The sequence below is a fragment of the Stenella coeruleoalba genome (genome assembly GCF_951394435.1).
Source record: "Stenella coeruleoalba genome assembly, chromosome: 7".
NCBI lineage: Eukaryota > Metazoa > Chordata > Mammalia > Artiodactyla > Delphinidae > Stenella > Stenella coeruleoalba.
Genome location: NC_137153.1, coordinates 116,891,848 through 116,911,347, shown reverse-complemented (window position 1 = coordinate 116,911,347; position 19,500 = coordinate 116,891,848). Strand labels below are relative to the sequence as shown.

Genomic DNA, 19,500 nt, shown 5'->3' with positions numbered 1-19,500 from the left:
TCCCCAGGCCCTAGGCCTCTCCGTCTTTGCTCAGCCTCCAAATATTGGGGTTCTCCAAGCCCCTGCCTCAGTGGCCTCCTCACGTGCTCTCTGGGCGGCGGCATGTGCACCCTGCACCCCTCCCCCCAGGCTTCTGCCTCCTCTTGACAGCCCAGGGACCCCTCATTCTCCAAAAAAGGGGCCCCCATCCCAGAACTCCCCTCCTGGATCCCCATTCTGTGCCCTACCGGCAGTCCCACCCATCCTGGCTCCCTGGAGAGCACGAGAACACTGTCCAGGGCCGGCCCGGAGTCCCCACCCCAGCCCAGGGCCGTGCCGGCCTCTTCTCAGCCTCCCACCTCCATTCCTCCCTCCCATCTGGCCCCCACCCAGCGGCCGCCAGCACCCCTAATTTGGTCATGTCCCCCCCCGCAGCAGAGCTTCTCCAGAGAAGGGAGAGAACACGCTGGTGGGCCAGGATGCGGCCCCCTGCCCCACAGCAGCCTGACTCCCCCACTCCAGGGGCAGTGACCCCAGCATCCCCAAGGAGGGGCAGCTGTCTGTAGCCAAGATGGCAGAGCATGGTGGTCTTGTGGGGCGTGGATTCCAGGGGTCTGCCGCCCCCCTCCTGCGTGACCTGTCACTTCCCCAGTCTGGGCCTCAGCGGCCCTGTTCCCGAAGGGGGAGAGGACTCCTCCCGCCGCTCTCAGCGACGCTACCCGGCTGTACCAGTGCGAAGGGCTGCACCGGGGAGGGCAGAAAAGAGCACTGAATGCCCGTGGGGTTTCCCACCCGCAGGGGCCTGCCACACCGAGGGCTGGGGGAGAGGAGAGCTGCCCTCTCTAATCCCCCAGGAGCCAAGCTCCCCAGCCCCAAATCACTCCCCACCCCCACAGCCCCGGAGGTCAGCCAGCACTGCCGGAGCAGCTTCCAGCAGCCTGTGGAAATGCACTGGTGCCCCGGGAGGGGCAGGGGGACTTCGGGCTGCCTGCCGTGGCCACGCTGCTTCCCCTCTCTGGAGGCTCCTGAGACCTCCGGGCTCCCACGAAGTGACCTGCGGGCAGCAAGTCAGTGACGATGGAGACCCACAGGCCCCGAGCCCAGGGAGCAGCCCAGGGACACCATGAGGGGCGGAATGGAGACTGGAGGGTGGGCCCCCCCCCCGGGCCAGATAACCTGGGCTGGGTCCCAGATGCACTAACGCGACGGGTGACCTTGGGCGGGGGGCTGGCAGGCTCATATGTAAAGCGGAGTCCTCCAGCAGAGCTGCCGCAGACCAGGCGTAACGTGGTAACACGCACGGGAGCCCGAGTGCCACGGTCACTGTCGCTGGGATGAGCACCCCGCGCCTCTGCCGGGGAGGGAAGAGAGCGGACCCAGCGCCCTCCACCCCGCCCCATGCCTGCTCTCCATAAATGCCCAGCTGCAGGGGAGCTGGGCCCCAGGACCGGCCTGAGTTGCATCAGAAAGGAGGCCTGGCCTCCTGCCCAGAATCCCGGGCAGTCTGGGCTGCGCTGGGCGCTGCAGGAGCCCCTCGCCCTGACCCGGAAGAAGCGAGGTGCCCAGAGCCCCAAACCCTACAGCCCTCCCCTTGGGGTGGCAGTGGCCCAGCCTCCCTGGCTCACTATTTCCACCCTCATTGGCTGAGCGCCAGCTGGTAGGGGCCCCGCCTGCCTCGCTCACCCCGCACCCTTCTGTGCAGGCTCGCCCACCAGGACCCAGGACACCAGACTGCCATCCACGGGTAGGTAAGGACCGGACCTGTGAGCCACCACTACAGCAGCCAGCCCTGCACCCAGCCCTTCATACACAAGATTCCGGAGACCCTCGCAAAGCGCCCAGTGTCCCGGGGTACAGAGGGAACCGTGTCCACGATCACCCAGCTGACCAGGCTCTGACCGCCTCCCGGGCCTCGCTCCTTACACCCTCCCGGTGCCCCCAGCCCCCACACTAAGAGGGGCCAGGGCGCTGGGGTGGCAGGAGGATGGCTGAGCAGTTCTGGGGCTATTTCATCTGCAGAAGAGCCCCCTGGGGGTCTGGGGGGAGCTTCAGGCCCGTAAGGCCTGACTTCAGGAACCTGGAGTGGATGGTGGATCCCTGACCACAGAGGGTGGGTTCGGGCTGGAACTGGGCCAGCTGAGCCCCCCACTCCTGGGGCCTGCTCTTCGCCACCCTGAGCTCAGGCCTGGTGGACCTGACCGTGGCCCAAAGAACCTGGGCTCTCTCCCACCGTTGGCCTTTGCAGAGAAGGGTCCACCCACCACGTGGTTGCTGTGTGACCCCGGTCAATGCACTCCCCTCTCTGAGCCATGGTTTCCTCTTCCATCACAGGGCTGCCGTCAGAGCCAACAAGAGGAGGTTGAAAGCGTCGTCAGCATGTGACAAGTGCTCCACATGGAGACGTGGGCTATCATGATGACAGTTACGGCATTAGAATTAAATGGCAGGGGTCTCACCGCCACTGGGGCAGCAGCGGGACAAGTGGCTGGTGGCATCAGGCTGTGGGACCCATGCTAAGTTAGGAAACTTTCCAGGACACAGAAAGGAGCCAAGCCCTCAAGGGAACACGGGTGTGAGAAGCTGCTCAGAGCCACTCAATTCCCAGCTCGAATCTCCTGTGTCCCGCTCGGCCCCTCAGGATCCTCCCTGAGCCCCAGACGACTCCATTGGCTGAGCTTTTGGGCTGCATCAGCCCTTCTGCTGAGAGGTAGGGGGTCCCCAACAGCCCACTTCACTGATGAAGAAACTGAGGCTTCACCGAGAGGTAAAGGCACTCGTCCCAGGTCACAGGGTCAGTGGCAGAGGAGTGGAGGTGGGAGCTCAGGTCCATCTGACTCTGGAGCCCAAACTCAGGAAGGCTTTAGCCCGGCGATGGTCATCCCCAAGAAGGGGGCCGCACACCAAGCACCCCTAATCCATGGCAAGCCCTCGCCGAGCACCTGCTGCGGGCCAGGCACTGGGGTGCATGAGACTTGGGGAGCAGCGGCTCCTGCCCAGCCAAGTGCCCCTTGGCGGTACCTCCACTGGAGAGCCAGGCCCCTGGGCTCCATCTTTCTCCTGGATGCTGTGACGCTTCTCGCTTTCAGATTTACCAAACAGAGCTTGAATCTTTGTGATTCATTTCCCACTCCAAGCCTCAGTTTTCTCATCTGACAAATGGGGTAAGAATGTTCACTTTGGGGCTTCCCCGGTGGCAGAGTGGTTAAGAACCCACCTGCCAATGCAGGGGACACATTTTCAAGCCCTGGTCTGGGAAGATCCCACATGCCACGGAACAACTAAGCCCGTGTGTCACAACTACTGAGCCTGCGCTCCAGAGCCCACGAGCCGCAACTACTGAGTCCGCGTGCTGCAACTACCGAAGCCCACGCGCCTAGAGCCCGTGCTCCGCAACAAGAGAAGCCACTGCAATGAGAAGCCCATGCACCGCGATGAAGAATAGCCCCCGCTCGCCGCAACTAGAGAAAGCCCGCGCGCAGCAACGAAGACCCAACGCGGCCAAAAATAAATTTAAAAAAAAAAAAAAAAAAGGGCTTCCCTGGTGGCGCAGTGGTTGAGAGTCCGCCTGCCGATGCAGGGAACGCGGGTTCGTGCCCCAGTCCGGGAGGATCCCACATGCCGCAGAGCAGCTGGGCCCGAGAGCCATGGCCGCTGAGCCTGCGCGTGAGCCTATGCTCCACAACGGGAGAGGCCACAGCAGTGAAAGGCCCGCGTACCGCAAAAAAAAAAAAAAAAAAAGAATGTTCACTCTGACAAGTTCACAGGTAGGTGAAATTGCTTGGTCCCTGGAGCAGGGCCATGTGGTAGAAGAGTCCAAGGGCTCCCCAAAGGTGCCCTCCCCAGACCCTCTGAAGGGAGAAGGCCAGTGCCCCTGCCCCCGGGAGTGAGAGGCAGAGCCTAGGCAACCACAGAAACAGGGTGTAGTTCAAATCTTGTGTTTTAGCTCAAATATTTCTGCAGATTTTGCATTCTGTTCCATCATTTATAGATGTTTGTTTTACTTTAAAGTTACAAAGTGCATTGATTTTCATTTCTATGTAAGTTAAATAACTTTTGCCAAAATGTTCTCAAGTAAAACTGCAGGAAGATGTCATTCGTCTTGTGGTTTCCAGGAATAGCAAGACGAAGAGCTGCCATTCACTCGGCACGACTGTTTGTGTCCCAGACTAGGCACTCCACAGGCCTGAATCGCATTCAGTGCCCGAACCATGCTGTGGTTCGGCATGGTTTTGATTATCCCATTATACAGATCAGGAAACTGAGGCCCTTAGAGCTGAAGCCACTTGCCCAAGGACCAAAGTCAGTCTGCAGTGGAGCTGGGACCAGAACCAGGGTCTGGGTGACTTCAGAGCTTGTGCAGAAGTGCAGTGTTTAAAACGTCACACAAAAACATTCTGAGAATAACCTTCTTTAACGTCCTGACTGCTTCCTGAACTTCGCTGTCTGGTCCCACTGAATCTTTGGTTTCTCTGAATCCCCAACGAAGGGCCACCGGGGCTCCGAAGCAAAGGTCCTCAATATTTGCTGATCTATTAACAACTTGCTTTGACTAAGTGGGGGTTCAAATTCCAGCTCTCCCATGTCCTGGCTGTGTGACCTTGGACAAATCAGTTAACCTCTCTGAACCTCGTCAGGAAACTGAGGATGATAAAGCCTACCATAGCTGTGTACACAGAGAAAAGACTAGAAGGAACAGGTGAAAATGTTAACGACAGTGATGTCAGAGAGACAGTACAAGGAGTGGTTTTGTTCTCATCTTTGTGATGGCCCGTATTTTCCAATTCTGTCCTTCCCCAATCATTGGGGGCTCCGTGGGCAGGATCTGGGTCTGCCTACATCACAGCCACAGAACAGCGTCTGGTACACAGTAGGCACTCAGCGTGTACTCGTTCTTGTAGAATGCACGTGTTATGCTTGATTTAGGTGGGTAAGTTGGAAAGTAGACATGCCTACTTTAGTTTTCTAAAACTCAGTTATTCCTGGCTAATAAATGGACTTGCCCTGGTGGCTACACATGGGCTCTCTCTCTCTCTCTCTCTCTCTCTTTCTCTCTCTCTCTCTCTCTCTCACACACACACACACACACACACACACACACACACCAAGGTAAGACTCCAACTACTCCCTGGTTCAAGCCATCTCTACTGCCAGACTCTGAATCTTCCAGAAGAGTGGTAAGTCCTGAAGGAAGTGAACCACACCTTCTGCTTCCTTTGAGACCGTGGGAAACGGTCGGCATGTGGGATTTTCTCAGGACTCCTGGTGGAGAACCTCTCAAACATTTCAGAGCCGAGACGAGTGCTCAGGGGTTTGGTTCGGCCCAATTTCATGAACATTTTCCAAGCACCTGCCAAGGTCAGAGGCTGTGGGAGGCCCTGAGGCACCTGGTCAACAGGAAAGGTCTTTTTCTGAATTGAGTCATTCTTTAGCCCCTGTGTGACCTGGAGACACTGAGTTCACCTCTTTGAGCCTCAGTTTCATCACCTGTAAAATGGGGATGGTGGTGGTGACAAATACCTTCCTTGCAGGGTGGTTAGAAGGAACAAATGGGATTTTTCACCCCTTCATTCATCCAACAATTAATTTCTGAGCACTCAAATGGGCCAGGGGACACAGCAGTGACCCAGACCCCGACCCCTGTCCTCCGAGGCCCTGATGGAACCGTAGATGCGGACCTACAGCACACGACCACACAGCTGTCTAATTATCTGCCGTGATAAGAAGGGAAAGTGTAAAGCTGGAACCCGACCCAAGCAGGGGGGGTCAGGGCGTGCTCCCTGGGGACAGGGAGCTGACACATAAAGGACGATCAGACTTCAGCAGGCAAAGAGAAAGGGCTTTCCAGCAAGGGGGGTGGGGCGCGATGTCCAAAACCCAGAGACGACACAGAGAATGGTGAGGCCAGGGGACCACCGGAAGCCACATCTGCCACAATGTGGAGCTTCCTCTGGCTACGGGGACAGAGCACAGCAAAGGGCTCCAGGATACTAACAATTGCTACTATTATTAACAAAGGTGTCACAGCACCCAAAGACGAGGCAGGATGACCAGGGCCAATAACGTGAGCAGCTGGGAGGGGAGGGGGCTACAGGAAGCCGTGGACAGTTGCCACTCCTCCTATCTACCCTGTCCCCCCAGCCATAGCCCCCACTTCCTTGCTTCATCCCCAGCCCTGGGAGGGGGTGGGACACGCCGGGCTGGTCTTCATCACAGCTCTGACATGAGCCGGATTGGCCACCGTCCTTAAGGTCACAACCACTAGAGCCGCACACGCATCAGCCTGGCCAGAGCCCCCCAGAGGCTGGACCCTGACCCTGACCCAAAACGCCCACTGGTGCCCCCTTCGCCCAAGGAGGGCCCTGTCTCCCCTAGTGTGCCCTGTGTCCTTGCCTGTTTCCCAAGACTAGCTCCATCAGTGTGCCCTCCGGGTGGGGCCCTCCCTGCTGGTCAGCCGGCCCCTCCGAGGGGCTACCCCGCTAGGCCTCTGGCTCACCGTGCATCCCCTCTACACTCCCGCCCCCGCTCCGGGTTTCCAGGGCCTCAGAGTTGCAGCCTCGAGGCCTCCAGACCCGGAACACACTGTTCCTTCTGTCTGAAACGCTCTCAACATCTCGCATAAGCCCTCCCCCGCCCCCAAAACCTCTCTGTGCCTTCTCAACTCCTACTTCTCCCTCAGGTAAGGCTGCCAAATTTAGCAAATAAAAATACAGGATGTCCAGTGAAATTCGAATTTCACATAAACAATGAATAACTGTTTAGTTATGTCTGGCAGCCCTACCCTTGGGTCTCCGCTGAAATGCTGCCTCTTCCGAGAAGCCCTCCCAGGTGCACCACAGAACCGGTGGGCTCCCATAGCGTTGTGCAACGCTCTGTCTTGTTTCCTCACCAAGCTGTGAATGCCACGAGGGCCAGAAATCCATCCATCCAATGTGCCTCATGTCCTGGCACCCACGGGACCTGGCAGGAAACAGCTGTTCCACAAACAGTTTCTACATTAGGCAGTGAGGGGTGGCAGAGCGGCCCGGGGATGCCCTCGGCCAGACTTGCCCACACGGGTACACAGGGCCTCCAGCTGTGAGAGAATGGGCCTCCTTCCCCAAGCTGCGTCCAGAATGCTTCTCATGACCACTCACCCACCTCCACGAAGCCAGAGCGGAGGAAACACGAATGAAGGTGAGAGCAGCTAGCAGGCTCCTCTCCTGTATTTTGGCCACTGTTGGTTTTAATTAAGATCCCGTCCTGCTCAGGCCCAGCAAGGGCCTCATCACAGGCAGCCTGGAAACAATAATCACCCAACGTGGCCCTGTAGGCTACCGAGCCACGGAGGGTGGCAGGGCGACGGGTGCCGGGAGACAGGAGCCCCGCCAGCACAGGCTTTGAGCTCGTCTAGCTCCTTGCCTGCCCAGCACATACACCATATATTTTTGAACAGAAGGGAAGCGTTGGCTTTTTCCCCCACAGTGCCAAAAATAGCCCCATCTCCTGCCTTTGAACAGGAATCTTTTGGTTCCTACAAAGAGAAAGGAGAAGGAGGGGCCCGGGAGGAGGGGCCAAGCTGGCCGGCTGGACCCCTCCCCGGCTCCCCAGCCCCAGACGGTGAGAGGGGCTGGGGTCTTTGCTAAGCCTCACCTGCTGAGGCCCAGCCTCCCAGCACCTGGCTTCTGAGGACCGCCCCGCCCCCCCGAGATGTGTTAAGCCCCTCGTCACCCAGGCCAGGAGGTAGGAGGAGGCCAGACAAATGGAAAGCAAAGACCCGAGATGGATGAGAAGAAACGTCGTTTAGGGACTTCCCTGGTGGTCCAGCCGTTAAGACTCCACGCTTCCACTGCCAGGGACCCAGGTCCGATCCCTGGTCGGGGAACTAAGATCCCACATGCCATGTGGCCAAAAAAAAAAAAAAAAAAGAAAGAAAAGAAAAGAAATGTCGTTCATTCATTAGCTTGTCTGTTTATGGAATTGTTTTTTCCTTCATTCCAACAAATGTGCTCCAGGCTCTGTCCTAGGAGCAGGGATGCAGCAGTGAACTGTGAAACCAGACGCGTCCCACCCTCACGGCGCTCACAGCCGAACGGCAAGAAGGTGGGTTAAACAGGTCCTCACCGCCAGGTCTGGGGTGGGCACTGGCTGGGCCCAGGGCACCTCCATGGAAGGGGACGTTGGGCGCTGATGCAAGCTGAGTGTGGGCGGGGGTGGGTCCTGCTCAGGCTCAGAGGAACGAGGCAAACAGACGGTCAGATGGAAGGCGGTCTCAGCCGCCCCTCGCCCAGGTGAGGACCCTCATTTCTCCCGCAGGAGGCGTTTTCCCATTTTATGTATGAGGCCACCAGGACTCAGAGGAGGGATTTCAAGAGCCTAGCGTGTGCCAGGCCCTTTTGCCAATAGTTTCACACTCATTCCATCCACCACACTGGGAGGCAGGGTTAGCAACAGCTGCCCATTTTACAGATGAAGTGAGGAAGCTCAACAGGAAAGGGCTCGGCCAAGATCCCAGAGCTGATGAGAGGAGCTGGGCTCTGTACCCGGGCCCGGCTGGTCCCTGAGGAGGAACTCAGCTGCCGTCCCCCTCCCCGCAGTTCCCTAGAAGAAAAAGCAGGGGTTCATGGTAGGAAGTGATCACAGGGCTGGGAAGTGGAGAACAGGGGATTTGAACCTAGCTCTGTCTGCCTCCAAATCCACGGTCCTTTCTGGTTCCCACAGCAGTTTCTTACTTCTAAAAAAAAAAAAAAAAAAAAAAAAAGAGGCCACTTCCTGTCCCCAAAAGGCCAGAGCAGTGGGGGAGCCGGTGGAGCCTGGAGAAAGAGAGAATGGCGCTCTGAGCCCACTTCCTAGCTGAAAACCCAAGCCTGAAATAAAAAATGCAGAGTGCTATTTCTGCCCTGGGTTAAACATTCCTCAAAGCCACATTCCTCCGCTCTCCTCCTTCTCCCCTGCCAGGGAATCCAGAGCACGGTGGCCTGGATGCGCCGCCAGCTTCCTGGGGCCACCTCATGAGACCAGGAGTGCCAGGGCCAACAGCTGCCCTGAGCCCATCCTGGGCAACCCCAACCCAGACTCCCTTGGTGGGGAGCACGGCCTCCTAGATGGTACCGTCAGGGTTCCCTGGGGCTGAGAAAAGGTGACATCCATATCACTGAGAGTGGGACAGATGGGGACACTGAGACCCTGAGAGGCGCAGCCACAGCAAACTGGGCTGGAACCAGGACCCCAGACTCTTAGCTCCCTGGCAATTCCCCACCCCCATTAGACTGCAGGTCAGGGACACAGGCGGGCCCCGCCCCGGTCAGCAGAGAAGCAGAACGAAGCGACACATGGCAAGCACTTTGGAAAGCCCAAGCCTTACCCAGAGGCACTCACAGGCCTGCACCGTGCACAGCTCCCGGCTGGGCACTGAACAAACGCCCAAATCCACCAGATGCGTCCCTACCCTCAAGGTGCTTACAATCCCCCAGGATACTGCTACCAGACCTCCAGACCCCAAGGTCCTCTCTGTCACCGTGCCTCTGAGCCCCGCATGGCACCCGTGAGGACTTGGTCTCCCCCTTGACCAACAGACACTTCCTGAGGTCCCCAGGCCACGCCAGGCACGGGCAGGGCCAGATGGCCGGGGCACTCTGGGCCTCCACGGCTTCATCCTCGGGCTGCGCCTTAGCACCCAAGGCCCCCCCCGGATGGGGCAAAGGCTAAGAAAGCCTCAGAGGCCTGGGTGCGGCCCAGCCCGCTGTACACGCTTACTGATGCTCCCTGGACTTGTCACGACCCTCCTCCTGTCACCGTACTGAAGGCCTCGACTCTGCCTCCATCCCACAGGAAGCCAAGTGAGGCTGCCCCCAGTCCCCTGCAGGAAGCAGAACGGCAAGACCAGTAGAGCTGGGGATTCCCTGGCGGTCCAGTGGCTAGGACTCCGCACTTTCACTGCCGAGGACTCGGGTTCAATCCCTGGTCACGGAACTAAGATCCTGCAAGCTGCGCGGTGCGGCCAAAACAAGAGAAAAAAAAAAGACCAATAGGGCTGTGTGTTCCCAGCTGGAAGGATCCTATCACCCCACCACCCAACCTCACATCCGGCCCAGGAATCCAGGACGCCTGGCAGTGTCTGACACTCCAGCAGTTGCTTGAATGCCTCCAGTGATGGGACACTCACTACTCTTGGCAGCAGCTCTAAGGTTACAAGGCTCACAGAGGACATGGGAGGCGGGCACAGGGTGGGAAGGGCATGGCTTTGGCAAGACAAAGGTCTAAGCCTGAGCCCCAGCTTGGCCACTGACTGGCCGGGAGGCCTTGGGCATGTCCCTGAACCTGCCCGGGCCTCCTTTTCTTCATCTGTAAAATGGGCATAATAGTTCCTCCTCCAAGGGCTGTGCTGAGAACACAGGAGGGAAAATCTGTACTCAACACTCCTGGCACCAAGTGCCCACTTGGTAAACAAGAGTCATCATCACTGTCACTCCTACCAATGACATTTCCCCACTGCTCGAGGGCAGAGGGGCTCCCAGAGACCATCGAGGCCAGGGCAGAAGGGGAGAGACGTGGCAGCCACGTCACCTGGCCCCAGGGCAGGCAGCTGAGCAATCAGCTTCTGATCCAGGGCCCAGCCTGTCTGTGCCTCCCACCTGAGTGCCCCCACCCCCCTTGCACACCTACATTACAACCTGCTCAGACCTGCCGTCACACACACCAACGTGCCGCTCACTCACTCCTGACACATGCCACGACCCCGTCACTCACACTCGGAGCATGCCCACGTGAGCCAGGGCTGCACACCCACACTCACTCATGCTCACCCGCACCCCTGCACCGAAGCTTCTTGACGCCCCCCAACTGCACAGGGCCCCTCATCACAGCCCAGGGTCAATTTCCCCTGCACCACTCACCAGATGTGTGGCCCTGGGCCAGCGCCGGTCCCCTCTGAGACTCAGTTTCCCCACCTGTAAAGTGGGGACCATGCACGGCTCCTGGGAGGAGCGGGTGACGAACACATCAACGCTGAGCTGGGCTGGCATGCTTAATGCCAGACTCCGGCCGAGGCGACAGCCTCTGATCCTTACTCGTTGCCGGTTACGGGGTCTCCATGACCACTGATGAGCTACGGGGAGCACCCAAGCCACCAAACTCAGTGTCTTTGCTGTTTCTAACCCCGCACGCAACAGCCCTGTATTATGAGGGCATTATACTCTCCAACTCACAGATGAGAAAACTGAGGCATCAGCAGATAAAAGACTTGCCCGTGGCTGAGCCAGCCAGAGAGTCCACGTCATCAGACACCGGAGCCCGAGCACGTTCCGTCCCTGGGGCCCCGGAGGAGCCGCCCCACGGAAGTCTCACCATCTGGCAATCTGAATATTGCACAGAGCGGGAAACCGAGGCCCGGGGGGGGCTAGTGATTCGAAAGTCACTGTCCAGGCTGCAGTGCTTCTGGGACAGAACCCCAAGCAGGTGTGTCTCCAGTCCTCCAGGCCCGCGTCCACGCAGGATCCTAAAACCCAGCACTCTGGAGCCGGCCCGCCCTCCCCAGCTCCCAGAACGATCCAGCTACCAGCCAGGCCAAACACAGAAGCCGTGTGAATTTACCATTCACTCCCAATCCAGCCGAGGGCCTGTGACAGCTCACGCTGTTACCTCCCAGGGGGGTGGCCGCGAACCGTCCCCTGCCTCTGACGGCCAAGCAGCCCCATTCCTGCGAGGACATTTACTGAGCACTTACTAGGTGTCGGTCCCTGTGCCTGCCAACGGCACACACCTGGCACCCAGAGCTCGGCAGGGTGAGGGGCTCCCCAGGGTCACATGGCCGGCAAGCCCTCACCACTCTGCTGTCCCACCCCGGCCGGGAACCTGACCCCAATTTCACATTACCTGGAAACCTGGCGTGTTAATTTATGACGATCTCTGCCATGGTAGACAGACCACTTGTGCAAAGTGTTTCGTCTCATGATGACAGTAAGGAGGAACCTCTTTTTAATTTATACTGGTTTTTCTTTTCCTTACTGGAGAGCAAGAGAGATTTAGGACAAGATGAACCCCACCAGCTTCAATGAAGAAAGCAAGACATCTTCATCTCCACCCCAGCAGGCAACCCATCACGGCACCATGGGAGGCACCCGACAGGAGTCAACCTGCCCCAGGTATTTGCCATGTGACCCTGCAAGAGATATTTCACCTCTCTGGCACTCGACTGGTCCATTAGTAAAACAAGGACTTTGGACTACATGACCCCAAAGTCTCCTCTAGCTCAAAGATTCCAGGATTTTATTTTATACTAATCAAAGAAATGAATATTGAAACAGTGAGCTACTCTTTTCTTCCTCATCAAGTTGGCAATTATTAAGAAAAACAATAACACTCAGTGCTGGCAAGGATGCGGGGAAACAGGCACTCTCCCATCCCCTTTTGCTGAAAATATAAATGGGAACGTACTTTGTGGAGAGCAATTGAACAATTTTTCAATCAAAAGCCTTTTAAGATGTTCCCAGCCTTTAATACGACAACTTCATCTGGGGAAATTTATCTTCAAGAAGAGACATGTGCAAAGATTTACTACAAAGATGTTCATGCCGAGATTTAGTACAGAGATGATTCTCAAGCACTGTTTATATTAGAGAGAAAAAAAAAAACCTAAATGTCCAATGGCCAGGGATTAAATAAAATAGGTTACATTCATATGAGGTACTGTTAAAAAATCATGGGCAAACATTCACAGTTGTCAGATTTTGAGAAGTTAAAAAGTATATAATCCCGAATTTACAAGGTAATGAAACCTATGTACCAAGTCCTACTGAGTCTTCCTCCTAAATATATGTAGGATGTGTCCTTGACGTCACCCCCAGTGATACCCCAATTTATCACCATGATCACCCGGCCTTGATTCCAACCCCCTCCATACTAGGGACTACATGCTGAAAGGATATCCAAACCCAGATCTAACGTCTCCACCACCTCCATCCATAGACGGCCACCCCCGGCCCCGCCCATCTGGGAAAGTGTCCAAAACCCTTCCTACGGCCTTTGGGGCCCTTGGTGAGGGATGGCGTGAGCCCAGTGCACTGGCCAGCTGCATCTGCCCCGGAGGGGCTCAGGCCTGGCCTTGGGAGCAGAGGAATCTGGGCCCAATCCCAAGGCCGCGGCCAGGAGGAAGGGCTCTCACCTGACACTGTGAGATATGACACGCCAGAACTCTCTAGGGTGGGGATGGGGGTGGATGGAGCTGGGGGATGCAGAAAGAGCCGGAAGAGGTGTTTGGGGGAGGCCTGGGATCTGGGCCCCGGGGGAGTCCCTGCCCCTCTCTGACCTCTGCTTCTCTCGGCAAGGGGTGGCTGTAAGCCAGTGGGCCCGTCCTGCGCTGGAGGACAGAGGACTTGCCTCTGAGGATCAGCTGCCACCAGGAGAGGTTTAAAGGGTCCTCCCAGAACCAGGCACCATGCTGAACCCTTCAAGTGCGCAGATTCCTCCCACCTCTGGGGCCCCCCTGATGCCTGTTTTCCAGAGGAGGAAAGTGAAGCTCCGTGAGACGGGGCTTGCCCAAGGAAAGGGCCGGAACCCCGGCGCATCTGGTCCCCGGGGTCGACTTCCCTCCCTGAGACTCTGTGGCTAAACGGCGCCCCCTCCCCTTCTGGCTCAAGCTCGGACCTCCAAGCCCTCGCCCCTTTAGATCCACAGAGTCAAGCAGGTACTGCAGATGAGCAAACTGGTGCTCAGAGAGGGTAAGCAACTTGCCCAAGGTCACAGAGCCCGAGTGAGGACCCAGCCCATTCTCCAGGTTACTGAGTTTACAACAGGCTTGATATTTCTTGCCCAGCCCGGCTGTAAGAGTCTAACCTCGATTCCTCCTGCTGCTGCTGTTTAGCCTTCAGTGGAGTCGGGGAGCGGCCTCCTTGGTCTTACCCGCATGCACACAGGAGGCAGAGGGATCGCAGAAGCCGCCTCCCTCCCTCAGGGCCTTCCCTGTTCTGGGTGACTTATCCCTTTCTCGGCTGTGGGGCCCTCCACGCCCCAACTCGCTCAGTTATCTTAAGATGGGTGCCAGATACTGCCTCCCCCCAAGGCAATGTCTTGCCCTCCCTGGTCGAGCAGAGTTGGGTGGGAGAAGCACCAATCAAAGAGTATTCCTTATTCTACAGGAAGGGACCCTCATGCGGCCCTTCCCAAAGCCAGAGAGGCTGGTGACATCCAGCATCTCCCCACCAGACTCCTGGGGGTCCCCTTCTCTGCTCTGGGCTGCAGACACTTCAGCTGCTGGCTTACCCTGACCACCCCCGCATCCAGATGCCCCTCCCACCATTCTGGCATCAGGGGAAAGGCCGAAGAGACCCAAGATTGGCAACAAGAGCAGAGGGAGGAGGGGACCTCCTCTGAGTTTTGGAAGGAGGTGTGGGGAGAGCCGCGAGCACCACAGGGAGAGAATAAGGGGGAGAGAGGGTGGAGGGTTCTGCCTTCCCCAGGAGGCTGGCTGGCTTGGCCCAGAAGTCCAAGCTGGCTGGCTTGGCCCAGAAGTCTTTAAACGGATGCAGCTCAGACCACGACAGACGGCTTGAGCCCCACAAGCTCGGTTTTCCGGACGACCTGGCTAGTTTCCACCCGAGGGCAGGAATTACATCTTTCTCGTTCACATCTCCATCTCTGTGCCCAGGACAGAGTGAGCACTCAGTGAAGGGCAGGTCAGGGCAGCCTCAAAATTAACAAGTGGGATGGGGGTGGGGGAGACACTGCAGCAGGTAAAACAAGAACCTGCTAAGGTTCGGGCAAACCCAAAGTCCCATCTTTCCACGCCTCCTGAGTGCCAGGCACAAAGACCAGGGCCGTAGGGAGGTTCCTTCATGGAGAGATGAACTTTGCTCACAAGATGTATTTACGACCGGTTCAGGATGAAGCCCAATTGTGTAGTCAAAACAACGTGTTAGTAACGATCACTAACATGCATCCTCGCATCCTTGACAAGTGTGCGTCACGCATCAGGGACCTCTTACCATACGCCTTATGCTCTGCTGTATGTGAATCATCTTGTTGCCTCCTTACATGCCCTTGGAGTCAGGGACCATGAGCACACCCATTTTGCAGATGAGAAAACTGAGGCTCAGTTAGGTGAAGGACTGGCCTGTCCCACAGCCTGGGCACACAGGGATGACAATATCCTTACCAACAAACTGCACAAAAGTGGGCCAGACCTCACAGAAACCGGGCTGCTGGCCACACCGAGCACTGTTTGATGAGTCCCGGCTGGGTGGGGCCTCCGTCTCTCGCAAACCTCCTGCTGCCCCTGGATGTGAACTGTGCCGGGGAGGGTGAGGATTGGGTTACGGGGCGCTGATGACTTACAAAATCTCTTCCGCAGCGGAGGGAAAAAAATCTGCTCTGCAGTGTTAAAGCTGAATGACAGAGAGGTTTAGCTAGGCTGACTCCAGATGTGCCGAGGGAGGGCCACACGGTTGGAGCTCTCAGAACTCCTCCTGCGTCCTCACACACACAGATCACCAAGACAGTCTTTTCCAGAGAGCAGGAGACTCACCACCAAGGATGGCAGCCAGCACTGACTTGGGCATGAACATCTGGGGCTCCCCTCTGGGCCCCCCTTGGCGTTGTGGCTGGCTGTGGGATGCCGAGGTGGCCTAGGACACCAGGTGATGCTTACACATGCCAGGACTCCTAGAACCAGTTGCGGGTCTTCAACTGGGACTCCTCAGAACCAAGGTCTGCATGACAAACACTCGTTAAGGGTACAAATTCCTGGGCCTGGCCCAGGCTCTAAGAATCGGAAATCTGGGAGGGCGACCAGACCCAGGCACCTTGGTGTTTGACGGACCCTCCAGGAGATTCTGACATTTGAGAGTCCTTCCTAAGCGCTCCTCTCTTGACCCCGTATAACACACAGAACCCCTTGAACAAAGAGCAGACGGCTTCACGCCCCGGCCAAAGGAGGCCCATCTGGGGCCTTAGAACAGGCTGGAGGCTTTTCCTGCTGTTCCTGCCGGGAGACTTTTCATTCAACAGATACCTGTGGCCCTACTAACTGCCAATGCAACCCGACAGGGAAGGGCCTGCCCTGAGGGAGCCGACATCAGCAAGGGAGATAGACAGAAGTCCCACGAGCCCACCACGACCTCCCTCAGCCCAAACCCAATAAGAGCCCTAGAGGAAAAGTACCCGGCTCACTCTCTCCCTCATCGAAACTGTTCCAGCTCTCCAAAGGCCTTTTAAAATAGCCCGGCCCAGCCCAGCACCATGGGCCTGATTCCTAACAAGGCCTTGTTGACTCATCTTCTCCCAAAGTTGACAGATCTGCCCAGAGAGAGGGCGATGGACAAAATGACCGCCCCAGGTGCCTTCCCAACCCAGAGGCCGCCATCACGGGCTTAGAAATCAGAAAGGGACACACAGAAAAAAAGCCCCTCCAGATTTCTCAGCGTGAGCTCTGAGGTCTCTCAAGGGGATTAACTTGGGGGCCAGACAGGCCTGAGTTCGAGTCCTGACACTGCCTGCTGACGGGCCCTGGGATCTTGGGTCCCGGAACTACAGTGAGGATTGAACGCGTTAGGGAGGCAAGGAGCTTGGTGCGCGATGTGCTCCAGAAGCAGGAAACCTGGCTCCACTCAGCTCGCAGGTGATGGAGACACCCTGGCGCAGCCCAAGCGCACTCCTCCTTTGAAACCCACTGGACCCTCTGCCTCCCCAAGCCCAGGGGCCTGGGAAGCCCCGTGTGCAGCCTGCCTGCTGACAGCTACAGGCCGCAGCTGGACAGAGCCTGAAGGAAGGCCCAGCAAATCTCACAAGACAGCAGCCAAACTGGGAAGGGCCACCTACCCACCTTGGAAAGAAGGTAAGAGCAGCAAGGACGGAGTCCCTGGTCCTCAGAGCCTCAGCCCTTCAAGGAGCAGCTACTGGGATGTGAGCGCCTTGCTGCAGAATTCCACTGGAGAGGGGCCAGTACCTCCCAGTGGCCTAGCACCCACTCAGGAAAGACCCCTTCAATCCAAGCACATGGGGGTGAGGGGCATGGAGCTGAAGTGTGGGCTTGGACAGACCTGCAAACGTGCCCAGAAGACCAATGGAGTGGGGGGAGGGGCGAGCAGAGGTTGTGCAATGCACCATCACAAGCTGCCTCCCAAGCCTCCATCAACGCGTGGAGGTGGCGGTCAATCTGCCTCCGTCTAGGGAGGGCACAGAGCGACTGGACCCACGCAGCCGCCCAGGTACGGGCTCAGAATCCCAACCCAAGCCCAGAGCCCCTGCCCCGTTCCAAGTCAGATCCCCAGGCAGAAGCCCTTCCAGACCACTCAGCAGTCCTCCTCCGATCCCCCAAAAGAAAGACCCTAAAAGAAAGACCGTGTGGTCAGGACCCAGTGCCATTAACCCTTGGCACGCTGGGACATCTCCAAGAGGCTTGCAGGGAAGGGAGAAGTCTGGTACAGAGAAACTGGAGAGGTGAGGCGACCGGAGAGTTGCGAAGTTGGGCACGTGGAGAGAGACCCACTGGGACAGATCTAGAGAAATCTGAAATTGACAGACCCTCCTCTCAGGGGTGCCCCAGACGGTTAAAAGATGAGATGGACCAGATCACTCAGGGCTGTAGAAACCCATTTCCCAGCCTGGCAGATACAGATAGAAGCTGGGAAGGTGCAATCTGGGCCAGAGGAGAATTCAGCCTATAAACCCTGCAGCCAAGAGGATGCCCAGGACCCTTCACCGCTGCCGCTGCCATGAGCTCTCTGACAAGTCTCACCACCGCACCACACACGATCAGGGCCAGGGAGGGGGCGACAGGCCAACCTCGCAGTAGCGGCGGCAGCAGCGGCGGCGGCAGCGGCAGCGGCAGTAGCGGCGGCACCGTGATGCATGAATCACCCGCCCCGCTGCGCTCGTGCCAGTCGGCTCCGCGCAGCCGGAGCCACCTCGCAAGCAGGCGCCCCCTCTCCGCCCCTCGCCCTTGCACACCCCTGTCCTTTTGGACAGTTCTGCTGGGGGGGGCCGCGGGGGGGCTGGGGGCTTCCCTCCGAGCCCGGGGGTGGCCCCGCGCTCGCGGACAGGCGGCACACGTCCCGGGAGCGCGTGGTTGGGGGGTGTCCTAGAACAATAGGGCCAGGTGTGGGGCTGGGGGCGCGGCCGGGAGCTTCCGAGGGGCCCGGGGCGGGTGCAGGGCAGGGGATGGCCAAGGCAGGGTGGCGGCGTCGTGGGGAGCGGAGAGCGGGCCCGGAGCGGACGCTGGGCGGGGGGTGGGGGTGGTGACCGCGCGTGGGGGGAGGGGCGCGAGGGGGCGGAGGCAGCGCCCGGCAGCGCAGGGCGGGGGTCCCGGCGCGCGCACTCACAGTAGGTTTTCCTGGTCAGCTCCTCCACGACTTCAGGCTTCAACTTGCTGTTGGATTTCCCCATCCTCGGCGGCCGCGGCCCCCGCGCCCCGGGCCGGACCCCGTCGGGGCGCCCAGCGGGAGTGGCTGGGCCGGGGCGGGGTGCGCGGGGGGCCGGCGGGCCGGGGCCGCGCCTTTGTTTGCGGCTCGCGGCGCGGTGCCCGGGGCGCGGGGCAGCCGCTTGGCAGGCCCGGGCCGTCCGGCCGCCGCCCTCTCCGGGCGCCGCGGCGCGGAGCTGCGCTGGGCTGGGCGCCGACGCGGCCGCGGTGTTGCCGCGGTCGTCCCTGGTTACTGAGCTCCGCGGCACATGCTCGCTGCTGCGCTCCCTCTCGCCGCCGCCCCTGCGCTCCCCGCCTCCCGCCTCCCGCCCGCACCGGCGCGCCAGGGGTGGACCCGGAGCCGCCACTCAGCGCCCGGCGCCACCTCCCGCCCCGCACCCGCCCGGCCGGGCCTGCGCCCGCGGAACGACGACCCCGCGAGCGCCAAGCCAAGCTCGCAGAGGGGCGCCCCCGGCCTCATCGGTCCCCGGGCGGGAGGGCGAGGTCACCCCCGCCACCTCCCTCGCGGCGATCCGGCCCCCCCGTAGGGCGGAGCCGGGCGGGGGAGGGCCCGGAAGATCTGACGTGAATGAGGCTGAGGCTCGGCTTGGCGAAATTCATTCATTCGACACTGATTTGTTGGGCGCTGGGGAAGCCTGGGAGCAGGCCAGGCGCGGTCCCAGCCCTGACGGGGCGGGGGCGGGAGGGGAGGACACGTCTCTGCAGGATGTCACATGTGGTGGCGGGTGGGGGGGGCACCTACCGCGGCCTGGGGAAGGTGACCTCCAAGCCCGGGGGAGGGAGGGAGGGAGGGTGGTTGGGAACGTGTTCAAGGCCCAGAAAACCTGGAGGAGGGAAGGAGGCCTGAACGCCAGGGAGAGCTCCTCTCCGTGCACGGGACTCCACGCACAGTCCGGGGTATGATGTGAGGCCAGAGAGAAGGGCAAGGACCAGTGGGGACAGGCCTGCGCTCGCCCCAAGGAGCTGGGCCTCTGCGATTTAAGCAAGGAGGTAACAGGGTCAGATATGCTTTCTCTGCTTCTCTGGCCTCAGTGTGGAGGGGCGCTCTGGTCAGGAGCTGTGGCCCAGACCAGTGGCCAGGGCTCCACCTGGATGGACAGAGGCAAGGGGTGGGGGGTGGGGTAAGTTTATGG

At 59.0% G+C, this 19,500-nt stretch overlaps 1 protein-coding gene across 1 annotated transcript in view; it reads right to left on the bottom strand.

Moving 5' to 3' along the window:
• Positions 1–18,968, bottom strand: part of NCS1 (neuronal calcium sensor 1) — a 61,027-nt gene extending 42,059 nt beyond the window's left edge. Inside the window, exon 1 of the mRNA XM_079927536.1 lies at positions 18,270–18,968. Within this exon, the coding sequence (XP_079783662.1) occupies positions 18,270–18,333 (64 nt within the window). The 5' untranslated portion in view covers positions 18,334–18,968. The remainder of the gene's footprint in view (positions 1–18,269) is intronic.
• Between the last annotated feature and the right edge of the window lie 532 nt (positions 18,969–19,500).